Genomic DNA, 19,764 nt, shown 5'->3' with positions numbered 1-19,764 from the left:
CAGCACACAGTAGGCACTGAATGTTTTTTCTACTGAATTGAATTCGTCAACTGAAAAATTAATGAAATTTATTATTGTCTTAGAACGGGAGTTCTTAACCTGTGATCTGTGGGTAGAAATCAGGGTGTTCTTTCTTGAACATGGTTGAGGGAAAAAATATATTTTACTTTCATAATTCCTCAACTGAAATTTAGCATTTCCTTTAACTATGAATTTAGGCAATAAACCACCATAGTGTTAGCCATGGCTGAAACTTTGTCACCTTTAGAAATCACAGATATTTTCGATATTTTCATGTCATGCTATAGTTGTTGCTACAGATATCTGCAAATACCTTTTAAGCTTATAACTTCTTCAAATTAATTAGTGCAGTTATAAAAAGCACATATATTACTACTTCCCAAATTCATTTTAAGTAATACTTTCATAGGTGTATTTTTCAGTATAATTGGTTTCTTTTGTGATTCTATATGTTTTATCCATGTAAAAACATTATTCTGAGAAGGGACCCATTGCCAAAAGGGTTCATGAGACAAAGTGGTTAATAGCCTCTGGTCTAAAGTTTTTAACATACTTTAAATTAAATAATTAAAATGACTGGTGATACAAAGTCTTAGAACCTTGATAGAAGTTCAATTAACAAGTCTTTAAATCAAAACAATTTTTCACTTGTATTGCTCTCTGAAACCAAGAATGTGCATTGTCATCAAAAAGGTTTTGTTTCTTCAGCCTGGGGAATGTAGCAAGACCCCATCTCTACAAAAAATGAAAATGTTAGCTCAGCATGGTGGCATGCACCTGTAGTCCCAGCTACTTGGGAGAATGAGGTGGGAGAATCGCTGGAGCCCAGGAGCCCAAGGCTGCAGTGAGCTAGGATCATGCCACTGCTCTCTAGCCTGGTTGACAGAGCAAGACCCTGTGTCCAAAAACAAACAAACAATCAAAAATGCTTGTTTTTTCGCAAATGCATAATGCTGGCCGTAGAGCAATAAAAACCTGGCAGTTTCTATTGAAATATGCCACCAAAAAAAGATAATCTTTAAAAATCAGTATAGTTTTCTTACAGAAATCACCCTTCGGATGGGCATGTTACAAAGTAAATTGTTCTCATGAATTATTTCTTGTATAATTTTGGAGAGCCTGTGTCTATTAAAGTGAAATGCTTCTTTTTCATTAATTACAATTAAATTATATCTTTGGGTATGGCAGTGCTTTACCTCCATTTTCTTACATTTGAACAAAATGCTAAGCCATTTAAATACAGACATGAGCATTATAAAATAAACCATTTTTTAAAGTGGATGTTTCAACTTACTGTTCAAAATTTTGAAAAGAAAATATTGTTGATTTTACCTCGTTATAAATGTGTGAAGAATATGGGGAATCTCATTAAGGCTTAAGTCACACTTCTTTACATTAGCTTTTCATTAACTTAGTAATGGTAAGCATACTTTGGATTTACATATTACTCCATACAGAAGACCATCCCATTAAAAATTTTTTTCAGTTAGATCTTCCAGTACAGACAATCATGGCTTTTGAAAGGCTTTATCTTTGATGATTCTATTCATTGTATTATTCAATAAATAATTGTTTTTACATAGTCTTTCCTTTCATCATTTGCTGCTTCTTACCTGATAGCTACATTGAGTACTTCTGGCTTCACACAGTTCTTCCCAATAACCCCATGTGCCCCTGAATGAACTTAAAGCACCATAGGAAAACAATGCCTGTGTCTTAAATTTTATACAGATGCATAACATAATTGGCAGTAACTCCTCCTTACCAATTTAATAACATGTAGGAATGAATAAGATAATTTTCTTAGAAAGACCTCTTTTTTCACCACACACAAACAGGTAAAAAAACAGTAGGTAGTTGACCAGGGCAGAAGAGATTAACCTTTGGGAAAAGTCCTTTATAAAGCGTAAACCTTGCTTACAAGAAGCCTAGTTTGTTTTTAATTTTTTTTTTTTTAGTGTAATTAGTGTATATAAAATGAATTGCTACATGAAGCAAAACACCAGCAGGAGTTTCCCCACAAGGAAGCTAATCATTTTCCCGGGTCTGTAAAAAGTGCTGAATAAAAAAAGGCATTTTCCTGTGACATCTGATCTTAACCAATATGTCAGTGTTTTTAGATAATTTGGGAATGTTTAGAATACTGCCTGTGGTGCTTTCCCTGATGGCCTGCTATTGATGCCTGTCAGTCAAGTTGTCAAGACACATGAAAAGGAAAATGACTTCAATTTTCCTAAAACATGTAAAATAACAAACAAGCCTATACATGCACACCAACTGAGTCATTCTCTCTAGTAAATATTTTGAGGTACCTATATTATGAAGCCTAGTGCTGTGAAAATTGAAGAGGTTTTAATATCACAATTTATTTTTCATTTTCTTTCTTACTTGTTCCTTAATGTTTGTTAAACTACAAGAATATGAGACAAAGATTAAATTCAAACGTAGAAATGTACTTTAACAAGTAAGTGCAGAAGACTGATTCCTTCTGAATTGCTACATAATTTCCTAACATGTCTTTTAAGAAAAAATTTGAATTATGATCCTAGGTTCCTAAAAAGAGTAAACATTTTACATCTCAGAGCAAGAATATATCTAGAGGGTTCTTTCTTTCTCTGAGAGTATATCTAAACCTTTAGCCATACTTTTAATGCTTCCTAGCAACACAATGCTATTTTCAAGGGTTAGTTCAGGATAGTAATAATTAATTGTAAATTGAGAAACAGCTTTGATTATTCAAAACTAGAAAAACCTGATGTGCCATAGTCATTTAAAGGCTAACAAAAATAATACAATGCAGCCTTACATTCTCAACTAGGTTGTAGTACTCAGAACATTTCATTCTTTCCAAAACGAATGAATTAAAATGAAGTCACTCTTTTCATTATGAAAATCAGTCTTAATTGAGCATTTAAAAAATGTTTCTGTTTCTACACTTAAATTGCATTTATTTGTATTTTATATCAGGTAATCTAGTAGTTAGTTCTTTTGACTTACCTAGCTGTGCTTTTCTTCACAAACACTGCAATTACATGACCGTGGAAAAGAGAGGTTGATAGAAATGATAAAGCTCAATATGGATTAGTCTAATGTTTCTTTATACGTTAGTTCCTTATCTTAAAAGTCCATTCTCAGAGTTTTAAAAAATTTAACTCTCATTTTTGCTTATTTCCTTTATTGGAAAAAATATTTTAATTCTTATTTATTACACTTTTTTCTCTTGCCTCTCCCCCCACTTTTACACATGTCTGACTTTTGGAAATTTGTTATTTTCATGTGACATAATGTCGATAACATGTACCCTCCAATAACAACAACAACAACAATTAAAAATGTGGTCTTTTAGAAATGTATGAATCATGTGAACTGTTCAACATATCTTTTGTTTTTCCTTCCTTTGAAGGCATACGATGGATTTGCCAGCATAGGAATTTCCCGATTATTGGAACCTTCTGATATGGTATTATTAGCAATTCCTGATAAACTGACTGTTATGACTTATCTCTATCAAATAAGGGCACATTTCAGTGGCCAAGAGCTAAATGTCGTTCAGATAGAGGAAAACAGCAGTAAAAGCACATATAAAGTTGGAAACTACGAAACAGATACAAACAGTTCTGTTGATCAAGAAAAATTCTACGCAGAGCTTAGTGATCTGAAGCGGGAGCCTGAACTACAACAGCCCATCAGCGGAGCAGTAGACTTCTTATCACAGGATGACTCTGTATTCGTTAATGATAGCGGGGTTGGAGAGTCAGAAAGTGAGCATCAAACTCCTGATGATCACCTTAGTCCAAGCACAGCCTCTCCTTACTGTCGCAGGACTAAAAGTGACACAGAACCCCAGAAGTCTCAGCAGAGCTCTGGAAGGACTTCAGGATCTGATGACCCTGGAATATGTTCCAATACAGATTCAACCCAAGCACAGGTTTTGTTAGGCAAAAAGAGACTATTGAAAGCTGAGACTTTAGAATTGAGTGACTTATATGTTAGTGATAAGAAGAAGGATATGTCTCCACCCTTTATTTGTGAGGAGACAGATGAACAAAAGCTTCAAACTCTAGACATCAGTAGTAACTTGGAGAAAGAAAAATTAGAGAATTCCAGATCCTTAGAATGCAGATCAGATCCAGAATCGCCTATCAAAAAAACGAGTTTATCTCCTACTTCTAAACTTGGATACTCATATAGTAGAGATCTAGACCTTGCAAAGAAAAAACATGCTTCCCTGAGGCAGACGGAGTCTGATCCAGATGCTGATAGAACCACTTTAAATCATGCAGATCATTCATCAAAAATAGTCCAGGTAAGTGAATTAGAATGCTGAATACTATATTTAGTAATTAGTTATTCTCTGTTTTTGTTTCTTTTTGCATTCATAGATGTTACAAATGATTAAAGGTGAAGTGTAATGTCTATTGTAAAAATTCCTGAGGCATCCAGTAGTGTGCGCCAAAGTCCCCACTATTTGGGAGGCTGAGGAAAGAGGTTTGCTTTGGCCTAGGAGTTTGAAACCAGCCTGGATAACATAGCGAGTCCCTGTCTCAAGAAAAGAAAAGCCTGAAATATACCTGCTTTATATTTAAGATTTATGATATAATATTTTAAGCCTACAAATCCCAATTTCAACATTGAAGGATATTGTGTAATAAGGCTATGAAAAAAAAATTGAAGGATAAAGAATGTCAACTTTTCAAATAAAAATATTACTTATAAAAACAATATTCTACTATAAAATAAGTCAAAGTTGTTTCAATATTCCATTTAATAAGAACATCATTATAAAAATATATAATGCCAAATTAAATATTTCCCATTTAAAGCGTTTTCCTTAGGTATTTTAATTGGTTTATTTAGTCCCATCATTATTTGTGGTTAAATATCCCAGCAGCATCCAAATTTCTCCTCATGAAGGGAATATTGTACAGTTTTAACCTTTCTCTTACTGATGATATTAATAGTTTACTGTTTTTACTTGTATCTCTGGTACAGTCAGTTATAAGATATACTATTATTTTATGTACCACAACAAAAAAGAACAACATTGTCAATAAAATTATGATACCTGGTTTTCCTATCACTCAGAATTTTTATATCTATTGAAAGAGCTCTTTTAGACTTATTCAGGCATAATTTGATCATATTAACACTCTTATGTATACATAAGGAGGAAATTTTAGGCAAAATAAATTGATTAAGGTATTCCTAAAAGTTTTTCACATTTAGAATCCAACTCTTCTGAATCACTTTTTGATTTAGAGTTGTTGGTATTCCTTTTTTTTTTTTTTCTGCACAGTTATCGTCTGTGCCATCAAAAGCATTGTTACAGTACATGGTTCTCAAAGCCAGATTTGGGGGCTTCTGAAGTTCTGCAAGTCCCTCTCTGAGAACACCCAAAGTTAAAGCTATTTTCATAATAATACTAGGGCATTGTTTGCCTTCATCACACTCATTCTCTCACAAGAGTATAATGGCATTTTCTGAAAGTTACATGATTTGTGATATCTCAACAGATTGAATATAAAAGTAGATATAGGAATTCAGCTGCTTTCTTTTATATTGAGATTTGTAAAATATGTAAAATAATGCCATCCTTCTCAATTTTTGTTTTTAAAGTAATTATTTTCTATTAAAATGTGTTAACATCTAATGAGTTAATTGTGGCTACTTCTAAATGAAAAACATAAGTATTTTTAAATTGTATCAGTTTTAATATCAAAAATGACAAATGTCAATGGATATAATCTATATAAGCAAGAGTTTTTTGGGATCCTCAATAATTTTTAAGAATATATGGGGATTTTGAGACCAAAAAATTGGAGAACTTCTGATTTTTTTTTTTTTTTTGAAACAGAGTTTTGCTCTTGTTGCCCAGGCTGGAGTGCAATGGCACCATCTTGGCTCACCGCAACCTCTGCCTCCCAGGTTCAAGCAATTCTCCTGCCTCAGCCTCCCGAGAAGCTGGGATTACAGGCATGCGCCACCACACCTGGCTACTTTTGTATTTTTAGTAGAGACGGGGTTTCTCCATGTTGGTCAGGCTGGTCTCGAACTCCTGACCTCAGGTGATCCACCCACCTCGGCCTCCCAAAGTGCTGAGATTACAGGTGTGAGCCACCATGTCCGGCCTGAACCTCTGAATTTATAGCATTTCTCCACAACTGTCTCTGGGATTTTCTTCCAGGTCAGTATACTCATTGATAATAGCACTGTCTTGGCTTTACCAGAAAGTCTCAACAGAAGATTTTTAGACAGTAATCTGGAGTTATGTTTCTTTCTCACATAGTCCTCAAGTGGTGTTGACTGAAACATCAAGGAATTGTCATCATGCCAACAGAAATATCAAACAATATATATATAGATAGACAACCATGTCTTGACTGCCACCTGAATGACAGAGAGTGTAAGATTCTGCCATTTATAAGGTTTCAGAGGTGTCAAGAAAGAATTTACATATTAGGATTAAAGAAGTGTAATAGCTGTCAAAGCAAGCCCCTGTTCTCCTAATCATAAACCTCAAATCAAAAGTCCTAAGTAGCTAAATCTCCCTGAAAGCTTTCAGGACAGCATAATGTCCACACATAGTAGATAATCAATAAACATCTAGTGATTGACAATTGCAAGAACTTGATGACCCTAACTTGTAATATTCAATACAGATTTTTATTTTGTTTTTTTTTTTTGCGGGGTAATGGAGTCTCACCCTGTCACCCAGGCTAGAGTGCAGTGGTGTGATCTTACCTCACTACAACCTTCGCCTCCTGGGTTCAAGTGATTCTCCTGCCTCAGCCTCCCCAGTAGCTGAGACTACAGGTGTGTACCACCACGCCCAGTTAATTTTTGTATTTTTAGTAGAGATGGGGTTTCACCACGTTGGCCAGGCTGGTCTCGAACTCCTGACCTCGGGTAATCCTCCTGCTTCACTCTCCCAAAGTGCTGGGATTACAGACGTGAGCCACCACACCTGGCCAGATTTTTCTTAAAAACCAGATTTTTAAGACAAATATGTTTAGTTAAAACTAGAAATTGATTGATATTTAAAATGTTAAAATACCCTGGACTGGGAATCAGTAAGCCTGGATTCTCATTTTGGCTCTCCCAATAAATTAGTAGTGTGACATGTTAACTAGCTATTTAGCCTCTCAATCTTATTTTCCATGTATGTTAAATGAAGTAATCTTTAAGAACCCCTTTAGCTGTGAAACTATCATTCTGTGATTCTATTCAGATGATTAAAGTGTACTGGATGATAGAAGCAATGTCTATTCATAGCTCCATATATGTTTTCTCTTTGGCCATTGACTTATTCAGAATTTTGCTTAGGGTAAGTTTAAAGGTTTTTATTGACACTGGATTGGCAAAAGTAATGTCTAACAATAAACACTGTAATATAGGTGCTGACATTTGGTAGGCTTTTAAAATTGTATATAGCAACTGAATTTTGGACAATTAAAAATCTGTTTCTCTTTTGTACACAGTATTTCAATTCTCAGATACACATCTTTTTACATTTTAACTTCTCAATCAATATATTATTTATAATAGATAGTATATTAGAGTTTAATTGACAACGTTTGTTCTTAGTAGTTCATAAAATAATAGTAATTCATACAATTAAAACCATTGGATTAGAGGAAATTTAGTAACTTTAATATGACTTTGTATACTTAACAAAGTCATAATGTTGTCCATTTGGGTGCCTAATACATGTGATGACAGTTATCTATCTTACACATATCTCTTAAACTTTACAACCCATAAGGTAAGTAGTCAAATTCTATATTATATGTGGAAAATCTAGGATTTGCAGAGTTACTTAAGGTTATATGATAAATGTTAAAGTTTGAATTCAAAAGCAACCTTGTCTTCAAAGTCTGTGCTTCTCCACTTGATGCATATAACATCTTTACTTATCGTAATAGCATTAAAAAATAATTGTAGCCCAAATATAATGTGGTCAGCATTACTGAAGGGCAATTTAACAATGTGCATCAAATTCCTTAAAAATCTTTATCTCATTAGATCCTACTTTCAGGAATTTTTCATAAGGAAATAATTAGAATTGTATAATATGGCCGGGTGCCGTGGCTCATGCCTGTAATCCCAGCACTTTGTTAGGCCGAGGCAGGCGGATCACCTGAGGTCAGTTCGAGACCAGCCTGACTACATGGAGAAACCCCGTCTCTACTGAAAATACAAAAGTAGCCAGGGTGGTGGCACATGCCTGTAATCCCAGCTACTTGGGAGGCTGAGGCAGGAGAATTGCTTGAACCCGGGAGGCGGAGGTTGCGTTGAGCCGAGCTGGCGCCATTGTACTCCGGCCTGGGCAACAAGAGCGAAACTCCATCTCAGAAAAAAAAAAAAAGAATTGTATAATAAAAATGTACCTCTAAAGATATTCATAAAAGCATTATTTATGACAGTAAAAGATTGTATGCAACCTAAATGTTCAGCAAAATAAGACAAGTTAACTAACGTATGATGCATCTATACAATGTAATGTTAGATAGCCAATTAAAAATCATGTTTTAGGCTGGGCATGGTGGCTTACCTGTAATCCCAGTACTTTGGGAGGTTGAAGTGAGAGGATTGCTTGAGCCTGAGAGGTCAAGACTGCAGTAAGCCGTGATTGTGCCATTGGACTCCAGCCTGGGTGACAGAGCGAGACCCTGTCTCAAAAAAGTAAAATAATAAAATAATTTTAAAATTATGTTTAAAAAAAATTTAACACCATAAGAAAATGCTCAAAATACAATAAGTGAAGAAAAAAAAAAGCATGATTCTACAGTTATTATCTCTGGGTACCAGGACTACTACTAATTTTTATTTATCTTCTTTTTAACTTGTATTTATTTTCTGAAATCTCTATAGTGAATTGCATTTCTAGCCAGGAAAATTTTTTTTTAAATTGTGTTTATGTGCTCTTAAACACAATTGGTGATTTTATAGTCTTTTGGTGATTTGATTTTGTTCTTAAGAGCAAAACATTTTTTCACTGTCTTTGTAGCTGTTTGGAATCACCAAAAGACTATAAAATCACAGAATTCAGAGCTGGTGGAATCTTAAAGATGATCTCTCATTTCAAAGATTAAGAAATCGAGGGATTAAAACAAATACTTAAACGTTTATTCAGTGCTTGCCATGCACCAGTGCTCAGTACATTATGCTATTATTTAATCTTTGCCCTATCCTTCTGAGAGTAGGTCTATTTCTATCCTTATTTTATAAACGAGGAAACTGAGGCTTAGATAAATTAACTTGCCCATAATTAAGTGGTGGAACTGATATTTGAACCCAGGTCTGTCTGACTCCACATCGTGTAATGGAATGCAGTACGTTTTTAACTGACCTGCTCAATGTTACATTGCTTATTATTAGTGGAAGAGGGATTAACAGCCTGATGTCTTGACTGAAAATTCAGTGTTCATTTAATTAATTTTGTCTGTTTTTGAGACACTGTTGATATTGTAACTAAACTTTATTGTGTCCTATTCAACATGAACTTAGACTTATCATTATCACTTATACATTTTATTTGTATCTATTAAGTTAAGAATTTTTGTTTAATCCTCTTAAAAATCTTGGGTGATGAAAATGTCCTGGAATTAGGTAGTGGTGATAGTTTATAACCTTATGAAATACTAAAAATCACTGAATTGTACACTTTAAGAAAAATCTTTTCTTCTTTAAGATTATAGAAAAAAAGCTTTAAAAATAGTTACAGTAAAATATAAAGACCACAAAGAAACCCAAAATGCTGAACTAATCTTTAAAAAGATGGTTTCACATAATATGAAATAAAGTAATAGCTATACTTATTTTATTTTCCTTGACAGTGATACTTATGATTGAACCAAAACTATGCAATGAAAGGGAATTAAAAGAAATTAAGTGTCAGATAATAGTAATAGACATCTAAAGCCAGAAGTTGGTTACTTAGTAGAAAAAAAAGGAATTTGGACTATAAGGAGTATGAATATTTGTGCTTTTGGTTAATGTATTTAAGAACTGATCTCTGTTGATGGACGATATCTGTTGTTCTCCAAAATTATATTGTAAAATTACAGATTAATCCAGGAGAATACTTTTTCAATTATAATATTTTCAATTGTTTTGTTATAAGGATAGTGAGCAATGGAGAAAACTAGTTTTACTTTTTTTTAATGAAACATAATAACTTTGAATTTTCTATAAACATTCTCAAGAATTTAAAGGATTATTGCCACAGATATTTAATATTTATCAATGTTCAAATTTGGAAGACATGTTGTTATCAATTCTATAAGACTGAAAATAAAACTCTGAACTTTAAAAAATTCTTTGTCAGATTATACTGTGTTTATGAGCAAATAGAATATATAGAATATATATTAGCCTTATACCTAATGAGAATATGTTCTAATAAAGTTATAATTAAATTTAATCCAGTTTTAGACACTAAAGATGTATTTCCCTCATATCAAGATTTATATATTCATTCCATGGTTTCTAGTCAACATTAACATTCTCTATAGGTAATCTCATGAAGCTACAATCTTATTCATAATCTCTATTATTTCAGCAGATTGTCTAACCTTTCATTAGTTTATAAATGTAGATTACCAGTTCTTTTTTTGGCTTCTAATTCTGTATCTTTGCTTTTAAGCATCGAATGTTATCTAGACAAGAAGAACTTAAGGAAAGAGCAAGAGTTCTGCTTGAGCAAGCAAGAAGAGATGCAGCCCTAAAGGCGGGGAATAAGCACAATACCAACGCAGCCACCCCATTCTGCAACAGGCAGCTAAGTGATGTGAGGAGCATTGGTTAAAAAAGACCATAAGTTGTTCATTGTAATCATGGGGAGGAGGGAAGTAATTTGCTTATATTTTTGCTATGTTATTTTTCTACAGACTGTACATTGTAAATACTTAGTGCACTTACTGAACTGATAAAGATAAATTCATACTTACAGGACCATTTGGTCATTATTCCTACAAAGCAGTGTTAGTGATGAGGAAAAGTAAGATCTGGGAATATAATTTCCACATATGCATGAATAATCTGTTGTTAGTTTATATTTTATAACTGTAGCTGTACTCTAAGATTGTATTTTGTCAATGGAGGTTAATTTTATTGGAAATGTTAGAATATAATAATGATGTCTATTATTTATTGAATACCTACTAAGTATTTCAGGAGCAATAATTTTTATTTTACTTAACGCCGTGGAGACTGAAGCCAGTAGGCAAGGTAACCTGTACAAGGTCACAGAGTCAGTAAACCGTGAATCCAGGATTTGAACCTGAGCCTTATTGGATTCCAGAGTCAGGCCACTTTCCTATCACATACTGCCATCTTTGTATTAAACCACATTTTTGTACATATTTTTGTGTAGTGCTTCACAGATAATAATGAACGTATAATAATAGGAGCCCTTAAAATTTAGGACACAAACATCTTCATGAATCAGAAAACTGACAGTCTCACCATAGCACCATCATGTGTTAGTAGTTGTTTTTCCCAGAAAGAGCAGCCGTGTGCCATATAGCTAGGTAGCTACATGCCAGGTTGGTCACCTTGTTGCATTTGTTTCACGTTTACCCAAAGAAGTACCCTATTGCTTATGAGACTGTGCTTTGAACAGTCCCAAGATATTTTCCCACCCTTCCTCTTTCAAGTTATCTATTGTTGCATTAAAAACAACTGCAGGGCTCGGCACGGTGACTCACGCCCGTACCCAACATTTTGAGAGGCTGAGGTGGGAGGATCACTTGGGTCCAGGAGTTGGAGACCAGCCTAGGCAATAGTGACACCCCATCTCTACTTACAGAAAAACACACACACACACACACACACACACACACACACACACACAACAGAACTTACTGGCAAAAAACAACCATCTGATTAGGTTAATAGATTCTGTGAGTTAAGAATTCAGATAGGACACAGAGGTAGTGGCTTGTTTATGTTCCATGACGTCTGGGGCTGGCTTTCAGCTAATAATACCTCTGCCAGACTGTCAGTTGGAACACCTACATGTGGCCTCTCCATATGGTCTCTTTACTTCTCTAGTGTGGGCTTCCTCATAGCATGGTGGCTGACTTCCAAGAACAAGTGTCCCAGTGGAATAAGCCATAAATATGTGGCATTCTTATGATCTAGCTTTTCTTTATAACAAAATCACTCTAAGTTTATTGTAAGAAAGGAAAATTAGTGGCAAATTTCAGTTATGAACATAGATGTAAAAATCCTGTAGAAAATACTAACAAATTCAACCCAGAAGTGTTTTAAAAAGTTAACATACCATGGTCAATTTGGATTTATTCTAGGAATGCAAGATTGTTTAATTTTTCAAAACTCAAGCAATGTAATTGACAGCATTAACAGAATAAAGAAAAATCAAGCAGATATAGAAAAAGGTTGGAAAAATACCAACATCTATTCATGATCCATAGAGAGAGAAGAACCACATTTCTTAGCCTCTAGGGATAGAAAGGAACTTTATTACTTTGTTAATCTGCTAAAATGTATGCATAAAAAGCCTATAGCAAGCATACTTAATTGTGAAATATTGAAAGCTTTCCATTTATAGCAGATTAAAAGACAGGCAATTCCACTATCACTTCTGTTCAATATCATAATGGGGAACCTAAGACAAGAAAAAGAAATAAAAAGGTATAACATATGAAAAGCGACCAATAAAATTACCATTATTCACCAGAAATATGATTTGTACATGGAAAATTCTCCCAAAATTACAAGATTACCGGACATAAAATTAATATTTGAAAATAAATTATATTTCAATAAGATACACAAATGGCCAACAAACACATAAGAAATATCTTTAGTATCATTAGTTATCAAGCATATGAAACTCAAAGTCACAGTGAGATACCACTATGAGAATGGCTAAAATTTAAAAGACTGACAGTAACAAGTGTGGGAGGAATCTGGAGCAACTAGAACTCTCACATTTTGCCAGTAGGAATGTGAAATGGTACAACCATCTTGAAAAACAGGCCATTGCTTATGAAGCTAAACATACACTTACATGACCCCAGCAATTCCATTTTAAGGTATATAACTAAAAAAAACTAAAAACACATGTTATTCAAAGAATTTTACACAAAATTTCAGAGCAGTTTTGTTTGTAGTACCCAGAAACAGGGCAAAATTTAAATGTCCATCACCAGACAAGTGAATAAACACATCCTGATATAGCCATACAATATAATATTACGGCAGCAATACAAAGGAACAGGACCCTGAGATGCACAATAATGTAAATGAATCTTGGAGATATTATGCTGGGAACACAAAAGAGGACATATATAATTACATTCACGTGAAATTACAAACAAAAAGTTTTAAAATATTTACAGGAACATTAAAAATACATAGTATGCTAAGAATAAAGCTAACAAGAAATATGCAAGACCTTTAGGCAGAAAACTAAAACATTCTGAAAGATATAAAAGAATAAATAAATAGGCGTATTACGTTCATAGATTAGAAGACTCAATTTTTTTAACATTTTATTGCGGTAAGAACAGTTAACATGACAGCTACTTTTTAAAAAAAAAATTTGAGTGGATACAATGTTTTATTGCAGATCTTTATTACTTATTCATGTTGCTTAGATGAAACTTTATTCCTGTAGATTAGTAACTGCCCATTTCCCCCTCCCTCCAGTCCCTGTCTGCCACTATTTCACTGTTTGATTCCATGAATCCGACTATTTTAGATACTTTATATAAGTGGAGTCATGCAGTATTTGTCTTTCTATAACTGGCTTATTTCATTTAGCATAATGTCATAGAGGCTTATCTATGTTGTAGAATGTGACAGGACTTCCTGCTTTTTTAAAGCTGAATGGTATTCCACTGTATATATATATATATACCACATTATTTTTATCCATTTATCTGTCAGTAGACATTTAGGTGGTTTTCACATCTTGGCTATTGTGAACAATGCTGCAGTGAACATAGGAGTGCTAAAATCACTTCAAGATCTTGATTTCAGCTTTATCGGATAAGTACCCCAAAGTGGGATTGCTGGATATATGGTAGTTCTGTTTTCAATTTTTTGAGGTACCTTCATACTGTTTTGCCATAACAGTTGCACTATTTTATATTACCACCAACGGTGTGCAAGGATTCCACTTTCTCCACATTCTCACCAAAACTTGCCACTTTTGTTTTTTAGATAATAGCCATTCTAACAAGCATGGAGTGATATCTCGTTGTGATCTTGATTTGCATTTTCCTGATGACTAGTGACATTGAACATCTTTTCATGTACCTGTACCTGTTGTCCATTTTTATGTCTTCTTTGAAAAAATGTCTATTCAAATCCTTAGCCCACTTTTTAATCGGGTTAACAGTTTGTTTTGGGGGTGGGGGGTGGCTATTGAGTTATAGGAGTTATTATTTATTACTTAAAGGACCACTGGTTTAAAACTTCTTTAGCAGTTTCTTTATTTTATTCCTCTGTACTTTGTTTCTATACACCTAAACTAAGTCCTTCTGGTGAATACCAAAAATAATGAGAAGAGCTATTTTAATAATTGCTATTATAGGACTTAAATAGAAGCATGTAGTCATGGGACAATGTCCATGTACTCAGTACAGTTAGCTACTTGTGAGACTTTTGTATTTAGTTCTGGGCTGAGAGAAAGTGAGAATTTACAGGGTTAAAGTATTGAAAGCAAAGGTCTACTTGTAAGAAAGAAAGGTTTACAAAATGTAAAGAAGAGATAACTGGGAAATAGCTTAAGTGTTCATTCGAATATATGAAGCCTCAAAATCCATCTGGTAGCCCCACTTACCTAAGAGAATAAACTTCCCAACTACTCATCATGGCCTCGTGTCCTTGCAAATCCTGTCCCCTCCCTTTACAGCCTCATCTCTTACCTATCTCTCATTTTTTTATTCTACAGTCTAGTTATAAGTTGCTTACTGTATCTAAAATGTGCCATACTCTCACTCTTGTGTCAAGCATTTGCTGTTGTTGCCTTGAAATATCCATCTTCCCTTATTAGTTTCTACTGAAATAGCACTGAAACTGAAATAGCACTTCGATAAACACGCTCCTCATGGCTCCTTGCAGTGAAGTTAATTCTCTTTCCTATGTCTTTTTCTATTATTCTCTACCATAGCATGCATTCATCGCAATATAATTATCTAATTACGAATCTCTTTCTCTCATTCAACTGTGAACTATTTCAAAGTTCAAGGACCTTGTATCCCCAGCATTAAGTAATAGTATTTAGTAAATGTTTGTTGAATGAATAAATGAAGGGAATAGTGACAGGCTATTTTTCATATCCTCTGAGTGCCAACTAATAAAAAATGAGCTTAAACGTGAAAACTTTGCTATAAGGAGCTTCTTAGTAGGTTTGTAAACAGGAAAAATAAGTGTTTTTCTGAAGGTCTTTAAAACAGAATTGAGCAGAGGAAGTTAGTGTTCCCTTGTCTGAAGTCAGTTACAGATAAGATTACTTTTGCCACTTGGGGACTTAAGCTTATATCATTCTTTTCTTGCTATTCTCGAATTGTACATTATGATACCTTTCTTTGTTGTTATGATGTGTGTATGCCAAATCCTTACGCACCCCTGCTTTTCCCATATTCTGGGACTCTGATTAGAGTTCAGCTTTCAGTTCTGCCTTGAATCACAATACTGCAAAACATTCCCTTTCAAAATGAGTGCAGCTTTAGACTGCTAGCCTGGAAAGCTGTTTCTAAGACACTGAAAACAACTCTTGGTAATCTTATTGGGTGGATCCTTACGTACAGACTCCACTTAAGTTATCCTCAGGAAAGATTTAAGCTATAATTTCCCTTAAAGGACAACTCACAAACACAGATACCATAAACCTTTTAATTTTTCTGAATTTTTGGCAGGACTACCATTGCATAACTACTTATTGCCTTTCAATTTTTTTAATGAAAGTCGTTTATATGATTCATTCATATCTTTGTGCCTTTAGAAACTCCTTTAACCTGTTTCATTTGCTCCCTGAAATTATGTCTATAGGAGACAGATTTCGTTGCTCTGGGTCTGTATTTTATGTTTCTTTTCTTCCTGTTCCTTTTGTTCTATGAAGATTTTCAAAGATTGGATTTTACTAATATAAGTTTTAGGTATGATATTTGTGTTTTTCTTTTTTTTCCACATGTACTTTAAATGATTTTTTTAAGTGCAACTCAGGAGTTTGGTAGCTTCAGCAGTCCACCCAGTATGTAATTCAAAGGAGACTTCTTGATTGTATAATATATAAACAAAGACACGAAGAAAATGTAATTTTTTTCAAGAAAATATTTTTTTAATTATTTTTCTTTATTACTCTCATTTTCCCATACACTTTTCACCCAGATATGTACAAATAGAATTTTAAAAGCTAATCTTGCCTGTAATCCCAGCACTTTGGAAGGCTGAGGCAGACAGATCACCTGAGGTCAGGAGTTTGAGACCAGCGTGACCAACATGGTGAAACCCATCTCTACTAAAAATAGAAAAATTAGTCAGGCATGGCGGCGCACCCTTATAGTCCTAGCTACTCAGGAGGCTGAGGCAGGAAAATTGCTTGAACTCGAGAGGCGAAGGTTGCAGTGAGTGGAGATTGCGCCACTGCATTCCAGCCTGGGCAACAGAGCAAGACTCTGTCTCAAAAAAATAAAAATAGGCTGGGTGCGGTGGCCCATGCCTATAATCCCAATGCTTTGGGAGGCCAAGGTGAGCAGATAACTTGAGGTCAGGAGTTCGAGACCAGCCTGGCTAACATGGCAAAACCCCATCTCTACCAAAAATACAAAAAATTACCCAGGCACGGTGGCGCACGCCTCTAGTCCCAGCTACTCAGGAGGCTGAGGCACAAGAATCGCTTGAACCCGGGAGGCAGAGGTTGCAGTGAGCCAAGATTGTTCCACTGCACTCCACCCTGGGCAACGGACTCCATCTCAAAAAAATAATAAAATAAAATAAAAATAAAAAATAAAAGCTAATCTGTTTCAGATGCTTTTGCTAATTATTTTGCATTGGAATATAATTGCTTTTTTAAAAATGCATTTAAATAAGCCTACCATTACATTTAATAATACTGATATACTTGTATAGGTATCTGAAAGGGATGTTTGCATTTGATGTGCTTAAGTTTAGAATTCATACACTCTAAGCAAAATAAAGGATGATAGTCCTGCTACCCACAATTCTTGGAATTTTTGTTAGCATATTAGTGAAGCATTTTGAACATATCAGAAGAATGATACTACATACGTTTAATTATAACTTTTTTAACAGAATAAAATATATTTTATAAGTAGAAAATCTAAAAAAATCTAAAAAGAGAATCATGATGAAACTTCAGTGTAATTAGTCTAATCATAATGATCAATGAATTTATAAATATGTTTGTTTTTGTTTTGTTTAAGCAGTAATTATGTATGGTTTGAAGATAGTTGTTAGGTATCTGGATGGCGTTTTAGAAAGAACTATCAGGAAGTAATTACAATGCTATTATAAAACAGACTTGAAGTTTTTCTCCTGACATTTCATCTGTTAGCATAATGGCCCACCCATTACACTCAACTGGTTTAGGAGCCTTTTCTTACATAGCAGGTAGCAGGGTCAAACTGCAAGTTAGCAGCAAGTCCTGGAAGGTTTACGGTATCCATCTTTAAAAACCTGAAGGAATGTTTGAATCCTTTAAATAAAACAGTATACATGGGAAAGGATTTTAGTTTGGTCAGCTCTTAGTTAACTGCAAAGACCAGTAACCACACAGTGACTTTTTTTTAAACTCACCTTTGGACATGAATCCAAATGGCTTAAGAGAACTAAGAGAATGCAAGTTGCTCTTTTGCAAATTAAACCTTTGACAGGTATTTTATTGCCATGAAGGGTGAGACATCAGCCACATACTTTTGATGTTGATTGGAAATTATTGATTTAAATGGCACTAGTCTGTCATGCTGATAATTGTAGCAGATTTAGATAAGATCACTAGATCTTCTCCAAGTAATAAAAGAAGCATTTGCCATTCAATTGGTAAAAAACACTAAACTTTTTTTGATAATCTGTAATAGTAACTTTTTCTGTAGTTTTCATATATATGTGTTCTAAGTATATATCATCATACAAATATGTATAAGATTATACTTACATATTTATGAATATTGGCTGTGTTAGTTAAATAGACTCTTAGGAATCAAAGCTTTAAATTAAGTTCAAGTTAAAATTTTGTATTTTCCCTAATTACACATATTATCAGTTCTACTGTTAGGAATAAGTATGTTAACTTTACATTTGTCATTTTGTATGAAAGGACATCAATTATCACTTATTTAAAAATCTAAGACCTTTAATAACATAGAGTGAATTTTTAGTTAAAAAATCTAAAACCTTTAATAACATACAGATTTTATTTAGGAGTTTTTATTCTCCTTATGAGCTGGAATGTCTATGCCCAGGGCACTGAAATGAAAATATATCCTCATTTTTTACTTCAACACAATCACCAAAAGATTTAACGTACAAAATCCATTTCAGACCAGTAAGACACTTTGAATGTAGAGCTGATCTTTTTATGGTTGCATTTTAGAGAAGAATGCTGGTGTACTTCTATGTTCAGCATAAATAGCTCTATACAAAGCAGCGGTTTTTATTCCGTATTATTTTAAATAATAGTTTATCTATTATGTCTAAATGTAAGTTGATTTGAAGTCTGCTATCCTAACAATAGTTACTAGACTTCTTAGAAAACATATTGTTAGCTTGCTAGCATATCTTCAAAGTCATACAAAATACCAGCATTGTTGTGGAGGAAACAAAAACCTCAAGCATCTTTTCTATTATGTGGCCATGAACCCCTAGCCTCAAAAGTCTTATTTGAGGTTGCTATGAATGCATGAAGCTAGGGCTAGGTGTCTTAGCATCAGGAACACTCCTTTTATGCAAGTATTAATGGCTGTGGGCATTTTCCATATGGCTGTTCAGTGCTGTGTTGAACATCCCAGGATGAATATCACCATTACTAAAGCTGTATTTTATATTGCCTATTTTGTTATTGCTCAGCATGCACAAGAGTAGAGTTTAAATCTTTATTCGTTTCATTTTTTAATGTTTCTTTTGTTCTTCTTATCATGCTCTGCTTTCCCAAGGATATATGCCTTAAACGAAAAGTCACATGTGCATTACTAATTGTGTGCTATTGTATTTACAGTTCCTAGTGGTGGCACTGTGAAGCTACTAATTCCTTTGCTTCACTTGATGTAAAATAATCTGAGTGTCTTTGATAGCAGTGAAACAGTATTAATTGTTTTGTACATTTCTTGGTCACTCTTCTTAGGTGGTCTTCATAATCTATTAGAACTTTCAGCCAGATTTTTGTAATGTCATGCCTCCAGCAGTGATTAAATTGGTAATTAATGAACAGTTTTTGGCAATGTAAACCACATCCCGTTAATTTTCCCTTTCGAGTTTTTAGAAGTTGTCTTCTGTGTCAGAAATCATTGCGCCACCTTGCTATGGCCCCTTGGCATGAAACCACAACGACTTGATTTTTTCAGCCATTAGTAGATCAGAGCAGTAATTTCACAGTATTTTGGTCAAGGTAATTATAATACCAAGAACTGAGTAGATTTGAAAATTCACGAAAGAAGTCCAGAAATACCAGGTGAGCTTCCTTGTGTTCACTGGAACGTTATGATTAGTTTAATTGGTCTTTGTTTGATTTTAGCCGCAGAAACTGTTTGT

At 34.1% G+C, this 19,764-nt stretch overlaps 1 protein-coding gene across 8 annotated transcripts in view; it reads left to right on the top strand.

The window, feature by feature from the left end:
- EHBP1 (EH domain binding protein 1) overlaps positions 1-19,764 on the top strand; it is a 352,471-nt gene that overhangs the window by 253,183 nt on the left and 79,524 nt on the right. For all 8 annotated transcript variants that reach the window (XM_030921086.1, XM_030921089.1, XM_010369131.2 and 5 more), the window contains 2 exons: positions 3,425-4,327; positions 10,667-10,810. In XM_030921086.1, coding sequence (XP_030776946.1) covers positions 3,425-4,327; positions 10,667-10,810 — 1,047 coding nt within the window. The remainder of the gene's footprint in view (positions 1-3,424; positions 4,328-10,666; positions 10,811-19,764) is intronic.

This window comes from Rhinopithecus roxellana, chromosome 17 (genome assembly GCF_007565055.1).
Source record: "Rhinopithecus roxellana isolate Shanxi Qingling chromosome 17, ASM756505v1, whole genome shotgun sequence".
Classification (NCBI taxonomy): Eukaryota; Metazoa; Chordata; class Mammalia; order Primates; family Cercopithecidae; genus Rhinopithecus; species Rhinopithecus roxellana.
The sequence above is the reverse complement of the archived record's forward strand: the minus strand, read 5'-3'. Positions and strand labels throughout refer to the sequence as shown.